General features: G+C 40.3%; 1 protein-coding gene across 1 annotated transcript in view; it reads left to right on the forward strand.

Moving 5' to 3' along the window:
* LOC129168033 (mitogen-activated protein kinase kinase kinase 11) overlaps window positions 1–13,809 on the forward strand; it is a 55,334-nt gene that overhangs the window by 23,988 nt on the left and 17,537 nt on the right. The window contains exons 2-3 of the mRNA XM_054752829.1: window positions 6,670–6,850; window positions 11,357–11,505. Of these exons, the coding sequence (XP_054608804.1) occupies window positions 6,670–6,850; window positions 11,357–11,505 (330 nt within the window). The remainder of the gene's footprint in view (window positions 1–6,669; window positions 6,851–11,356; window positions 11,506–13,809) is intronic.

The raw sequence follows: 13,809 nt of genomic DNA on the forward strand, positions 1-13,809 counted from the left end.
GGTTGTTCTTTTGTGATGGTGTTTTGTGTTTTTTCTGAAATACAGGGGTGTCCAAACTTGTTTCCTAGTTGGGCCACATACGGAAAAATGTTGATTTTGGCCCACCCAGTATGCCAAGATACTGTATGTTAAGTAACAACAACACCCTACATGTCAGCCTTGTGATATCATGTAACATTTAACGTTGTGCTCTTTTTGCCTTTTCAGTGGGACATTAATACTTCTATCACAATGTTCTGATCCAGATTGCGTGGACACCCCTGCTTTTAATAACTTCATGACACGAGCTTCGAATTGCATTAAATCTTGTATCTTTTTTCATTTGTTTATATATGCTTAGTTTGTCATTTGTAGGACTGTCTTTATTTCTCATAAGAGACCTAACAAGATAATTTACAAGATGACACAGAAAAGTCGTGGCATAAGCCGAGTCCAGATAACCTGCCGAGCTGCTCATTGTGCCTTATCTGTCTTACTGGCCTGCCTGTTCAGAGGTTGTAACTCCTGTCAGCCCATGGCCTCGTCCCTCTCTCAACGGGGACAAAGCTCCCGTTCTTCCCGGGGAAAGCCCCCACCCTGGCGGAATTCTCCACTCGCCTACGGATGCAAGGGAGGGTGGAGCGACCGGAGAGGTTGAACGTTTATAAAGGAGCACAGGATGAGGAATGGGGTCCTCGGTGAAGCTTCATTTGGCGAGGTGCAGAGTGACAAATGCTCAGTCTGCCCTCCAACCTTTAAAGGATGACAATGCACATTTTCATGAATCAGTGCTATCAATGGAAACCGTTTATATCGACACCCCATAGACCAGGGGTGTCCAAACTTTTTCCAGTGAGGGCCACAAAGTGAAAAATAAAAGGATGCAACTTTGCCACTTTTATATTTTGTAAAGTTACACATATTTCGAGAACTGCATCTCAGCATTGTGATATACTTATTTTTTTCCCATTTTTGCTGTAATTTAAAAAAAATAATTTTCAAAATATTTCAACTTTGATCTTGGTACATGTTCTTTTCGAATATGATAACTTTAGACCAATAATATCACTTTTTCCCCAACCTAATTTTCCAAAAATAACAAATTTATTTTGCTGTGTATCATATTACGACTTTTAAAAAATATTTTTTTTTCTTTAATATTTCAACTTTATACGACTAAAATTGTTATTTTCCCTCATATTTCGATTTTTTGACTTATTTTCTCGCTAAAATATGGCTTTTTTGTTTTTAATATTTTGACTTTATTCTTGTAAAATTACAGCTGTCTTTATTTATTTATTTATTTATTTATTCAACTACCGTAATTTCCAATGTATAAGCCTCTACTTTTTTCTTAAACTTTGAACTCTGCGTCCTATACAGCGGTGCGGCTAATTTATGACCACGTTTCAGCGCTTGATTTGCTCACCAGTACAGCGCAGTACAGTTGTCCCTTGTTTATCACAGTTAATTGGTTCCATTTGCATTTTTTTAATACTAATAATAAGCCGAATTCCACCATGAAACAGCGATCATTTATTAATTTTTTGAAAAACTGCAATACTGAGGGAGCGATGTTCAAACCGGGAAGTAGCGAGGGATAACTGTACGGTTAATGTGGCCTCATTGGAGCGTTTTTAAAAAATGATCGGTTATCAGAGCTGTTTCAAATGTTATCGAATTTATTGATATGACGTCAGAATTCCTCATATCAGGTCCAATAGTTATCGTGCACCTCTACAATAAAGTTTTCCTACATACGCAACTCTTTCTTCCGGTAATTGGGTGTCGAGAACGGATTAATTGGATTTGCCTCTTTTTTGTACATTTTGGTTTTCGTCTGACATTTTTGGAACGCATTAATGACGAAAAGCGAGGTTCCACTGTACTATTGAGAACCACACAATCTTTATTTACTTACCTGTACCAGCCGTAGTATGAGATGCTGGCACCGTCATTCTGCGTACAGTCACCTGATTATCAAAACAGATTAATAAAATGAGCTGAGATGACGTCTGCAGTGCCAACAACGTCCAATTTAAGTTTATTAACTAACAGAGAGAAAAGTGCAAATGATTAACAGTTGTGTGCATTTCTCTACACATTACCACAGCAACATTCAAAACTTTTAAAAACTGGACGCATCGGTCACTTGTCTGCCTCATCAGCTTATTCCTTCATGCAAAACCAAACGAGAAGAAATAAATAAATAAATAAAATCCTCCCTCCAGGCTTTGTACTTCCTGAAAATGTCATGATGTCACAGTTCCCCGAAAACATTCAGTCACATCTCAAATGTGCCATTCTTGTTATGAAATTAAAAAAACAAGCAGTTTGACTCTGGGCGATAAGTATGTGGAGAAATCCCTGACTGTTGATTTTGTTGAGTCAGTCCCCAGTGCCAAACTCCTGCGGCGGACACACTCGCTTGTGTTCAACGCAACAAACAAACAATAGCAAACAGCCCTGTTGTCACGGTGATCTGACACGGTTGTCGAGTGTAGCAACATTGTTGCTTTGGCCTCGCTATCAGGCCATCGGCTGTCGTGTCCGGGCAAGATCGGCGCTCGCTGGCGTCCTCTTTGGCCACCATTTTGCTTTCACATCCTGCAAAATAATAATTTGGATGATTTTTATTGTTATTTTATGTTGCCTTTGTTTGTTAGGTAGCAGAATCATGCATAAGCCACTGAACTCATGAATTCATGTATTTTTATTGCACATACATTGCACATAGTTACTGTAGTGTACATTGCTGGATGTTTTTATTCATATGTTTGTGAGCATACATTCTAATGTTCGCTTAGTTTCCTTGTGCTAGCGTCACGTAGTCCTAACTGGAGGACGTCAGCGTGACGTGTGGGGTGGGTTCAATCTCACACAGCGTCGCGCATTCAGGCGGCCTAAGCCATGACCTGTGGACGCACTCGGCCTCCGCTCAGGAAGCAGAAGAAGAATGCTGTGTGCATTTGTCTGCTGAGGGCTGCTAAAAGTGCTTTTGTCATGTGGATGTCGCTACGCGAGCTGGCCTTGTGGACCTGGCCTCGTGTGTTTGCACCTAGAATTGTTCATCCTGGACCCTGGACAGACACTTTTGGTGGTGGAGCATGTTTTATTTTTTTTTTGTCTTGTGTTTGAGGCTGCCCCCGCCTCCTCACTTCCTGGAAGTGGTCTTGCCACGCCGTGCCTCCAGAAATGCCGTCACTTGTCTCCTAAGTGTGGCTGTGTAGCAGATGTTTTTTCACACACACATGCCGCAGTGAAGACAACAAAACCTCTTGTGATGCATTCATTTGTGACGTCAAACGTTCTGCCTCCGGGCGACGAGGCTCAGCACAGGATGTCCAACAGAAACGCAGGGGATCGCTCAGAAGTTGTAAAGATGGCGTTAAAGTGTGTGTTTATTTGTCACTAATCCTTAGCAACTCTGCAAGAATGGATTATGACCCTACGAAATCCATTAGATTTTTTCCAAATTCAGTTTTCTAAATTTTTTTTTTAGAAATTTTTTTTTTTTTTTTACTTTTACACTTACACACCCTTATTTTGTTTGCACAATTAGACAGAATGTTGCGCACAGCGCTCTTATTTTGGAGGCCGGAAGTGTGTTGTGTGTTGAGAATGTCTTTTAACTGTGAAGTGAAACGAGCTGGGTGGCTCTTGCAGCCGTAGTTCTCGTCCTTATTTCTCTCTGAACTTGCACAACATCAGCAAGCATCCTAAAACGCTTGCTTACATTAACGAGCGGTAAAACACAACACAGTGTAAACACACTCATACAGCCTGAGTCGCACACACACAGCCGCTCTAGCTTCTGGTCACGCTCCGTAAGAGATGAGTTTTGACGTATTTTCGACAACTTTGGCCTTTTGTTTTAGGTCAACGAGGGGCGGGTTAGTGTTTGTAAGGAGATTCCGCCATGATTGAGTGGTCCGCCGGGGGAATACTTCACCACACAAATGTTCCTTCTCCTCACAATGACAGCATTTCATTCACATTATGTCAATTTCCGACAGGATTCCGTTTTTATTGGCCAATTCTGCGATTCCGTTAATGCGGAAAGAGGGCCCTACATTAGTGTGTGGTGCCACCTATGGGTTGTGGTCAAAGAAGACAAGCTACCGTGCATGTAATACAGATATCCTCAAAGTTGTATAATCCTGGATGTACACCGCCTCTCGCCCAAATTCAACTGGGATAGACTCCAGCATACCCACGCGACCCTAATGAGGATAATCCGCATAGAAAATGGATGGACTCTAAATGTGTAAATTAGTGGCACCCCCTTTGAGTTGTGGTCCAAATGCTTTGGAGGACATGTTAGCATACATTTAATACAGATGTCCCCAAAATGTTTTGGTCGTTAGACAAATGGGCAAAGACTTATGCACAATTAGTTGTTAAAGGAAATCTACTTTTTTAGCCTACCATCCACAATCCTTATGTAAAGCATGACCACATATGTCTTTCTCTTTTCTGTGCATTCCAAAGATATAAAAACAGATAAATAGAGACAGCTCATTACTGTATGTAATGAGAAACACATATTCCACCTATAAAGCCTTCTGAAAAAGACTCCAAAAAGCGCCAAGAATGCTCCATTTGCATATAATGTTACGTGCATATTAACCAAGCTACAGCAAAATTGTTGTTATTATTATTATTAACATTGTTACGCTGATTGGACAACATTACTGGCGCATTGACACCTCGCCACACCACGACGGCTAGCATCTAGCTTCACCAAACACTTGCCCGCAGAGCGTCAGCGGCTCAGACCGCTATTAAAAAGGTAACGCTACATAGCGGAGCTGTCACCACTGCTGCTGTGTTTTTATTTTTGATTTTCGAAAAGTTAATGCTAGTTGTAGACGTTCCATGTTGCTATGTGAAATCAATGCACCCAGGAAGGAAGTTCTGGTAATGCTTAAAAGGACCAAAATACAGCAAAATACTTTTAAGTGTTAAATGTTATAGTGAATGTACCTGTTACTACATGGTTACAGCATGTACATAAAACCTTGTTGGACGTTTTTGGAGGTGTTTTAATAGCGGTATTTGTAGGCTGCATAGGTGTGTCCCATTACGTGCAGTAATGAGCTGTGTCTTTCTATCTTTTTTTATGTCTTCAGAACGCACTGAAAAGAGAAAGACGTGTGTTCATGTGTCACATAAGGACTGTGGATGATGGGCAAATTTCCCCAAAAAGTGCACTTTTCTTTTAGCCTTGGCCTTGCCTATGTGAGAACTTTCAAGCCAAGGCTCCAACTTTGGGGTTTAATTTTCAGTGGAACCTTGGTTAACATCTGTCCCGGTTAGCATGTTTTTTGGTTAATGTCGAAAATTCATGTCACAATTTTGCCTCGGTTTGCGTGCATTCTCTGGTTAGTGTACAGTATGGCCCCCGTCTTGTAGTGTTATTAATACACTGCATGAGTCCATGTGTATTCTTAATATACGCTCGTGATCAAAATCTTAAGACCAGTTGAAAAATTGCTAGAATTTGCATTTTGCACATTTGGATCTTAATGAGGTTTTAAGTAGAGCTACCATATGCAAAAGCAAGAAGGGGGAGTGAGACAAAAAGCACTTTGAAAAAGTAAATTATTGAAAACAACAATTGAACTGAAATAGGCTGTTTATCAGCTCCTCAAAAGTTTAAGACCACAAGCTATAAAAGCCTAAATCTGCTCAAAATTCTACTTAAGATTTTGATCAGGAGTGTGTGTGTGTGTGTGTGTGTGTGTGTGTGTATATATATATATATATATATACAGTATCAGAAAATGTTCTTCCTTGTTAGCCTCCTATTTGTTAGCGAATAAAATGGCAACCGGTACTGGAAATGACGTCTCCCCTCTATGATATCGTCAGCGGTTGACTCTCAAAAGTGTTAATACAAAACTCGTGAAAATGCACATAAATGAGGAATGAAAGAGATATAAATGAATATTTAAGGCTACTTTTACCTTCATTGAAGACGTGACCGTTCCCAAAGACACGATGTGGCAGCGAGACACCACACAGACACCACCTTCTTGTTTTGTCATGCGTTATTTCTTGAATTCAATAGTCTTTCTCACCTTCTTTATCAAAATGCTGATGCTTTCAACTTTCTTTGGCTCCATTTTGGGTTACAGTATTGAGGTGAGAAACGCTATTGAATTCAAGAAACAACTCATGTCAAAACAGGAAGATGATGGTGGTTGATCTCGCTGCCACATCATGTCTTTGGGGACAGTCACGTCAAGAATCACGTCTTCAGTGAAGTGTCCATTATATCCCTTTCATTCATCATTTATGTGTATTTTTATGCATTTCCAACTATTTCTGCATGTCAAACTATAATTCTAAAACTCTAAAAGTGGGTTTAGCTTAACGGATTAATTGGATTTACATTATTACTTATAGGAAAAATTGATTTGGTTGACGTTCGTTTCGGTTAGGGTGGAACCTTCTGGAACGAATTAATGACACTAACCAAGGTTTCACGCTATAGTATTTGTCAGAAACATAATAGCACAGGCAACACAGGAGTGGTGCATGTTTTGGCACATTTTCACTCTTATGTGTGCAACGGTTCAGGAGTAGAAGACTTGGCTTACATAAAGAAGCATTTTTCACATGGTTGTAACTGCTGCACTTCACAATATGTGTCTGAAATCAGCATTTCTCTTGCCTCTCGTGCAGTCCTTCTGGCCCAGCCTATCGAGAACGAATGCATGGAGGGACTGACGCTGAAGATAACCGACTTCGGCCTGGCCAGGGAGTGGCACAAAACCACCAAGATGAGCACAGCCGGCACCTACGCATGGATGGCCCCCGAGGTCATCAAGTCTTCCACCTTCTCCAAGGGCAGCGATGTCTGGAGGTGAGTTTTTTTTTTTTTTTTCACGCACCACCACCGGTTGGCATATGTTACCAATAGTGGTTTCAGAGAACAGATTGAAAAAGCCAATATACGAAAAAAGCCAATATTCTTGACAATTACAAGTTTACCTGAATGAGATTTGTTGTTTGGCCCGAAAAGGGGAGAGTGATGTTATTGGTTGTCACTCATACACGCAATCTTGGCGAAGCTACCGACAATTGGCAGTCATGGCTCAGCAGGGAGAGGGCGGGATATTGTAACGTTTGAACGGAAGCACCGTCATTTTAGCACCTAACGATGATAGACGGCACATTTTAATACAGTGGAACCTGTTTGTGTCGATGCTCCTCAGACTGGCTGACTGACGTTGACCATAAGTGGTTGTATTCCTTGCACAATTAGTAGTGACTTTGGCCAGAGACATAAGAACGGGTGATATAAAAGGATTTTTGACTGACTTAAAGGAAAACTTCACTTTTGGAATTTTGCCCATCATCCATAATCTTTAGAACAAATGAACACACATCTTGCTCTTTTTCTGTGTGTTCTAAAGATAAAAAACAGGAGAAAAGGATAAAAAGGAGACAGCCCATTACTGCACGTAATGGGACACACCTATGCTGCACACAAAGACCGCTATTAAAACACCTCCAACAAGGTTTTATGGTTTTATACACAGTGGTGTGAAAAAGTGTTTGCCCCCTTCCTGATTTCTTATTTTTGCATATTTGTCACACTTAAATGTTTCAGATCAGTCCCAAAGCTTTAGAAATGGATTTATAACTTTTTCCAGACTTATAGATTTCAATGACTTTCTTTCGGAGGGCGGGCGACAAACACTTTTTCACACATGGCCATGTAGGCTTGAATTTTTTTTCCTCCCATAATAAAATGTTTCATTTAAAAAATGCATTTTCTGTTCAGTTGTGTTGTCATTGACTAACATTTAAATTAGTTTGATGATCTGAAACATTTAAGTGTGACAAACATGCAAAAAAAAAAAAATCAGGAAGGGGGCAAACAGTTTTTCACACCACTGTACATGCTGTACACATGTAGTAACAGGTACATTCACGAAAACAGTTTTTTGCTCCTTTTAAGCATTACCAGAACTTGCTTCCTGGGTGCATTGATTTCACATAGCAACATAGAAACGAACGTCTACAGCTCGCATTAACTTTTCCAAACTCAAAAATAAAAACACAGTAGCAGCTCCAATACAGTATGTAGCTTTACCTTCGGTAGTCGCCTGAGGCATTGTGAACGCATTGTGTTGCACTGTGGGCGAGTGTGTGGTGAAGCTAGTCGGCTAGTAGCGAGCCGGTGTGGTGTGGCAAGGTATTAATACGCCAGTTCGATTGGCATAACAATGTTAATAATACTAACAATGCCGCTGTAGCTTGGTTAATGTGCACGTCACATTATATGCAAATGGAGCGTTGTCGGCACTTTTTGGAGTTTTTTCAGAAGGCTCTATAGGCGGAATATATGTTTCCCATTATGTGCATTCTCAGCTCTGTCTTTTTATCTGTTCCTATATCTGTAAAATGCACAGAAGAGAGAAAGCCATATGTGTTCATGTCTCACATGAGGATTGTGGGTGTTGGGCAAAAATCCCAAAAAAGTGCAGTTTTCTTTTATGCGGGTGTCACTGTACCTTTCTGACAGCAGTGAATCTGATTTTCTTAATACGTACAATGAAATAAGCTGGCATGATTATGCAGACTCTGACGGATGGCGGCCGTGTTGTTGGCGTGTCTGTGCAGGAGCTGCACTGTGCTTTATTGCGGGACATGTGGACGACAACACTGTGCCATTGTCTCCGTATTGACCCAGAGGGAGGCCTCACACCAGCCCTTTATCTGCAAACATGCGTTTCTGTGTGTGTGTGTGTGTGTGTGTGTGTGTGTGCGCACGTGCGTGCATGCGCTAGGCTTTGTACTTTTTTTTTGTGAGCAATGGAAGCTACTTACAGATTTATTTTCAACTAAACACACTTGGACTGTATTTAACTAGCTAGAGTGGCTTTAACGTCATCTTCCTGACTGTCTATGTCATTCCTAGCAGCTAGCTATGGCAAATAGTGAGTGTCAGGCAATATGCTCCCAAATTAAATCGTCATCTTTGTTCCACTATTTCTTCTCATCTGTGGCCGGGCAGCCTACTTAAGGACTGCCACGGGGCGAGAGCCGTGGAGTTTGGATCTTTGCACACTGGTACAAGTTGTAATTAAAGTACTACATAACATTTTTTTTTTTTTTTAAAGCAGAAATCCTGTGCAGTGTTGGGACCAGAATGTATTCTTTGTGTAGACTGCACTTTGCTCAGACAATACAAAAAACAGTAAAGGCTACCACTTAAACGACATAACAATACAAATTGTTTTTTATTTATTCTTTATTCTTATAGTCTATACTCTTATATTCTTATTCTTATATTCAACCCCTGAACACAAAAAACTTTTGTTGCATGTGCTACAATTTTTCTGACAAATACCATAAAACCATGGTGCTGTAATTAAATCCTAAAATTTCACCCCATAAGTTGGATTGACGTGACATTTCTCAAACAGCACACAGTAGGTTTACTGTAAGTTTAACGTGTTTAGCACCTTTTAGGGGACCGACAAGCTTGTTTGTAAAATTTGAGCAACATTGGTTGAAAAACATGGCCTCCATCAAGTAAAACATCAGCGGGACTCGGCAAGTAATTGTCCATAAGTCATTTACCATTTGTCGAATGATTATAAAATTTTGAAGATATCTGTGTTACATGCAGTGGTGTGAAAAAGCGTTTGTCCCCTTCCTGATTTTTTATTTTTTTGCATGTTTGTCACACTTAAATGTTTCAGATCATCAGACAAATTTAAATAACTGAACAGAAAATGAAGTTAAAACATAACTTAATTGAGATCTATCAGTCTGGAAAAGTTTATAAAGCTTTGGGACTTGAACCGCAGTGAGAGCCAATATCCACAAATGGCGAATACATGGAACAGTGGTGAACCTTCTCGAGTGGCAGCCAACCAAAATGACCCCAAGAGTGCAGCAATGAGGTCACAAAAGACCCCACGACAACATCAAAAGAACTGCAGGACTGACTTGCCTCAGTTAAGGTCAGTGTTCATGACTCCACCATAAGAAAGACACTGGTCAAAAACTGCCTAAATAGCAGACTTCCAAGACCAAAACCACTGCTGAACAAAAAGAACATTAAGACTTGTCTCAATTTTGCCAGAAAACATCTCGATGATCCCCGAGACCTTTGGGAAAATAGTAGTCTGACGAGACAAAAGTTGAACATTTTGGAATGTGTGTGTCCCATTACATCTGGTGTAAAAGGAACACTGCATTTCAGAAAAACACCACACCAACAGTAAAATATGGTGGTGGTAGTGTGATGGGCTGGTGCTGTTTTGCTGCTTCAAGACCTGGAAGACTCGCTGTGATAAATGGAACCATGAATTCTGCTGTCTATCAAAAAAGTCCTGAAGGACAATGTCCGGCCGTCTGTTGGTGACCTCAAGCTGAAACCAATTTGGGTTCTGCAACAGAACAAAGATCCAAAACACACCAGCAAGTCCACCTCTGAATTGCTGAGGAAAAATAAAGTCAAGACTTTGCAGTGGCCTGACCTGAATTCTATTGAGAGGCCGTGGCATTTAAAAACTGCATTTTGTATTCAGTTGTGTTGTTAATATATAAATTTGCTTGGTGATCTGAAACATTTAGGTGTGACAAACATGCAAAAAAAAAAAAAAAAAATCAGGACGGGAGCAAACCCTTTTTCCACACCACTGTATATGCAAGCATAAACATTAGTCGGATTGACTTGAAATTTCTCACACAGCCTACAAACCACCAGTGGTGGGCAGTGCATTTGGTACCTCGGCTTTCAGATGAAAACTGCCGTAGTTCTCTTTTCACACTGTGAGAGCCAGTATTGTTAAGACGCTAATGATATGAATAATACATATTGCCACTTATCCTGACTCTGATTCAAACCACAGTCCCATGTGCCAAGTGTTGGCATCGTGACCCACGCTGCCAATCAAGGAATCAGTTCCTTATTGGCTGAATTGCAGCATTAATAGTTCAGCTTGTAGTTGAACAATGCCAGCTCACTGTTTTTGTGTTATCTTTTTGAATGCGTTCAGATTGTTGAGCGGCGTAAGAAAGGCCTTTCGCAGCGTGCCAATGCTGCTGCAGTTTCTTCTCCTTAGGGTTATGGAGGAAAAAAGTCAAGTGGTCAACTCGAGAGGAAAAAAAAAAAGTCTCCCGGCCCTGAGCTGGTGGATCCAATTGGCTCTGTCCATTTCATTTGTAATCGTGAAAAATAGAGACTTTTTTTTGTTCAATCTCTTTTTTTTAAACCACTAATGATAACATGCTAGTCGGTGGTGGTGTTTTTCCATGTTTCTGTTTAAATGTCGCAAATGTCGTATACAGTCATGTGGAGAAAATTCGGACACCCCCAGGGGGAATTGCTCACTGTCATATTTTACAGTTACGGTGTTCTGCTGTGGGAGCTGCTGACGGGTGAGGCACCCTACAGAGGCATCGATGGGCTCGCTGTGGCCTACGGCGTTGCCGTCAACAAACTCACCCTGCCCATCCCCTCCACGTGCCCGGAGCCCTTCGCTCAGCTCATGTCAGGTGGGTCACCCAAAGTTGCTGCTTTGTTGTACTTAGTGCAGATATGCATACAAAAATACATGCCTTTTTTATGATGAAAAAGTTGCAAAAATAAAACCCAAACGGATTAATCAATGATGGGATTGGTGGTTCAACAGGAGGAGCAGTAAAATTCACCTTTTCTTCACTGTACAGTAGTTGATGAATCAGTGAGCGACAGAGAGAGCCTTTTATTTTTACTATTTTCTGTATTTTGATGTGCTTGTGATGAGTGTCCCTGTAAAGTATGCAAAACAGGACCTTAATTATACATTGAACACTTTAAGGAATCCAGGCCATAACGTGCTTGAAAGATGTCCCAGACAGCCAATCACCTGAATGAATGTCTGATGTCCAGAATGTCAATGTGTGGCATCTGTTTGAATGAATGGTGAGCGTGGATGTTTGGTGCAGGAGCTTGCGGTAGTGTGTGCGTGAGTGTAAATGAGTGGTAAAAACTGTAAGACCTCCCGTCACCCTGTCACTTATACACTCTAGATCAAAATTTGTAGACCAGTTGAAAAATTGCAAGAATTTACATTTTGCACTGTTGGATCTTAAGAACGTTCTAAGTAGCATCAAAATGCAAAAACAAGAAGTGAGACAAATTTTTGAGTATGCAATTTATTGCAAACAAGCATTAAAGTGATCAAAAGTTTAAGACCACAGCCTTTAAAAGCCAAAATCTGGGCAAAAATGTGGATTGAATGTCATTTTCTATCAGGTATTCACACTGTCCATCTGACCATCCTCAGCCCAAATGAAGGTTTTTACTGTTTCCGAGTGCAGTCCGATAACCATCAGCGCAATACCGAAAATCAAATGCAGAAAGTTTTCTCAACAATATATCATGGTCAATAACGTCAAAAGCGGCACTAAAATCTAGAAGGACAGCCACAACATAATTCTTTTCATCAATTTGACTCAGCCAATCATCAGCCATTTGCACGAGGGCATTAGATGTAGAGTGACCATCTTTGTAGGCATGCTGAAATTCACATCCCAGGATAAAATGGTAAAAATTGTTAAAATTTGAGAAAACACGAGTTTTTCCATTATTTTGCTAAGAACACACACAATACTAATAATAGGTTTACTATTGGCACCACAGAAAGATATTTTCTTATTTTTGGGTATGAGTATAATTTTGGCTACATTCCAAGTTTAGGGAAATAAGCATTATTTTAAACTCAAATCAAAAATATGACCCAACAGGCTTGCCAATGTGATTTGACATAACTTAGTTTTTATTGTAGTAGTGGCAGTGACACTAGCAGTGCACATCACTGACAAGTTGCACGCTTTGAGGAACAAAAGCAACACATGTCCACTTTTTAATACTTTTTAATACACTAAGTCCCCAACTAACGAACACAATTGGTTCCAGACGACCGTTCTTAAGTCGAATTGTTCTTAAGTAGGGGAAAAGGCAATATTACCAATGATATAGGTACTACATGTACGTGTATACTTATACAGTATATGTGTATGTATGTATGTAATATTATGGATGTAGTAGTAATATTAAAGGAGGGTAATTAATGAAAAAATAATAATAAAATGATATAATAATACGTAATGATAAATGTTATTTACCTTTTAAGAGGAGTGGTGGAGCATACGTCGTTGGTGGTAGTGGTGGAGGAGGAGGAGATATTAAAAAAAAAAGGACTCGTCGTCGTCGTCGTTAGACTCTTCTAAAAGAGGTAGTGTTCTGTGGGTGGTGTAGAATTAAGCAGGCCTATTAACTCTTCATAACTTTAATCACAAGCTGTGCCGGGTTGCATGTACAGCTGCAACTTAGCTTTTCTTCATGTCTCCTCCCCCTGGTCTTCATCGCCTGTTGGTCCCATTAGTAGTGTCACAGTTCTCTCTACTGGTCAAGCATGTGAAATATGGACTTAAATATAAATGAATATGGACTTACAAGGCAAAACACATGAAAATATAGACCAGTCAGCTTGTGTTCTTATCTCCGAATGTTCGCTAGTCGGATGTTCGTAAGTTGGGGACTTAGTGTACATGAATAAACAGTCAGTGCATGGATGCTTAGCAGCTACAAACTAATGTGTTTGTAACAACAGTTGTTAGTAGACCGCGTTTCTTCATTCTTTATTTGACCAGGGGTGTTCAAAGTGCGGCTTGGCAGCCATTGGTTGCCAGCGGCTCGTTTTTTATTGGGTCGCAGCACACAAACAAAAAACAAAAACAAAAAAACCTGAGCAAAAATGGGATGTTGGATGTTGACACTGTTAACAAATAACACAAAGCTTTGTCTCTAATACT

Source organism: Dunckerocampus dactyliophorus, chromosome 15, assembly GCF_027744805.1.
Source record: "Dunckerocampus dactyliophorus isolate RoL2022-P2 chromosome 15, RoL_Ddac_1.1, whole genome shotgun sequence".
In the NCBI taxonomy this organism is placed as follows: Eukaryota; Metazoa; Chordata; class Actinopteri; order Syngnathiformes; family Syngnathidae; genus Dunckerocampus; species Dunckerocampus dactyliophorus.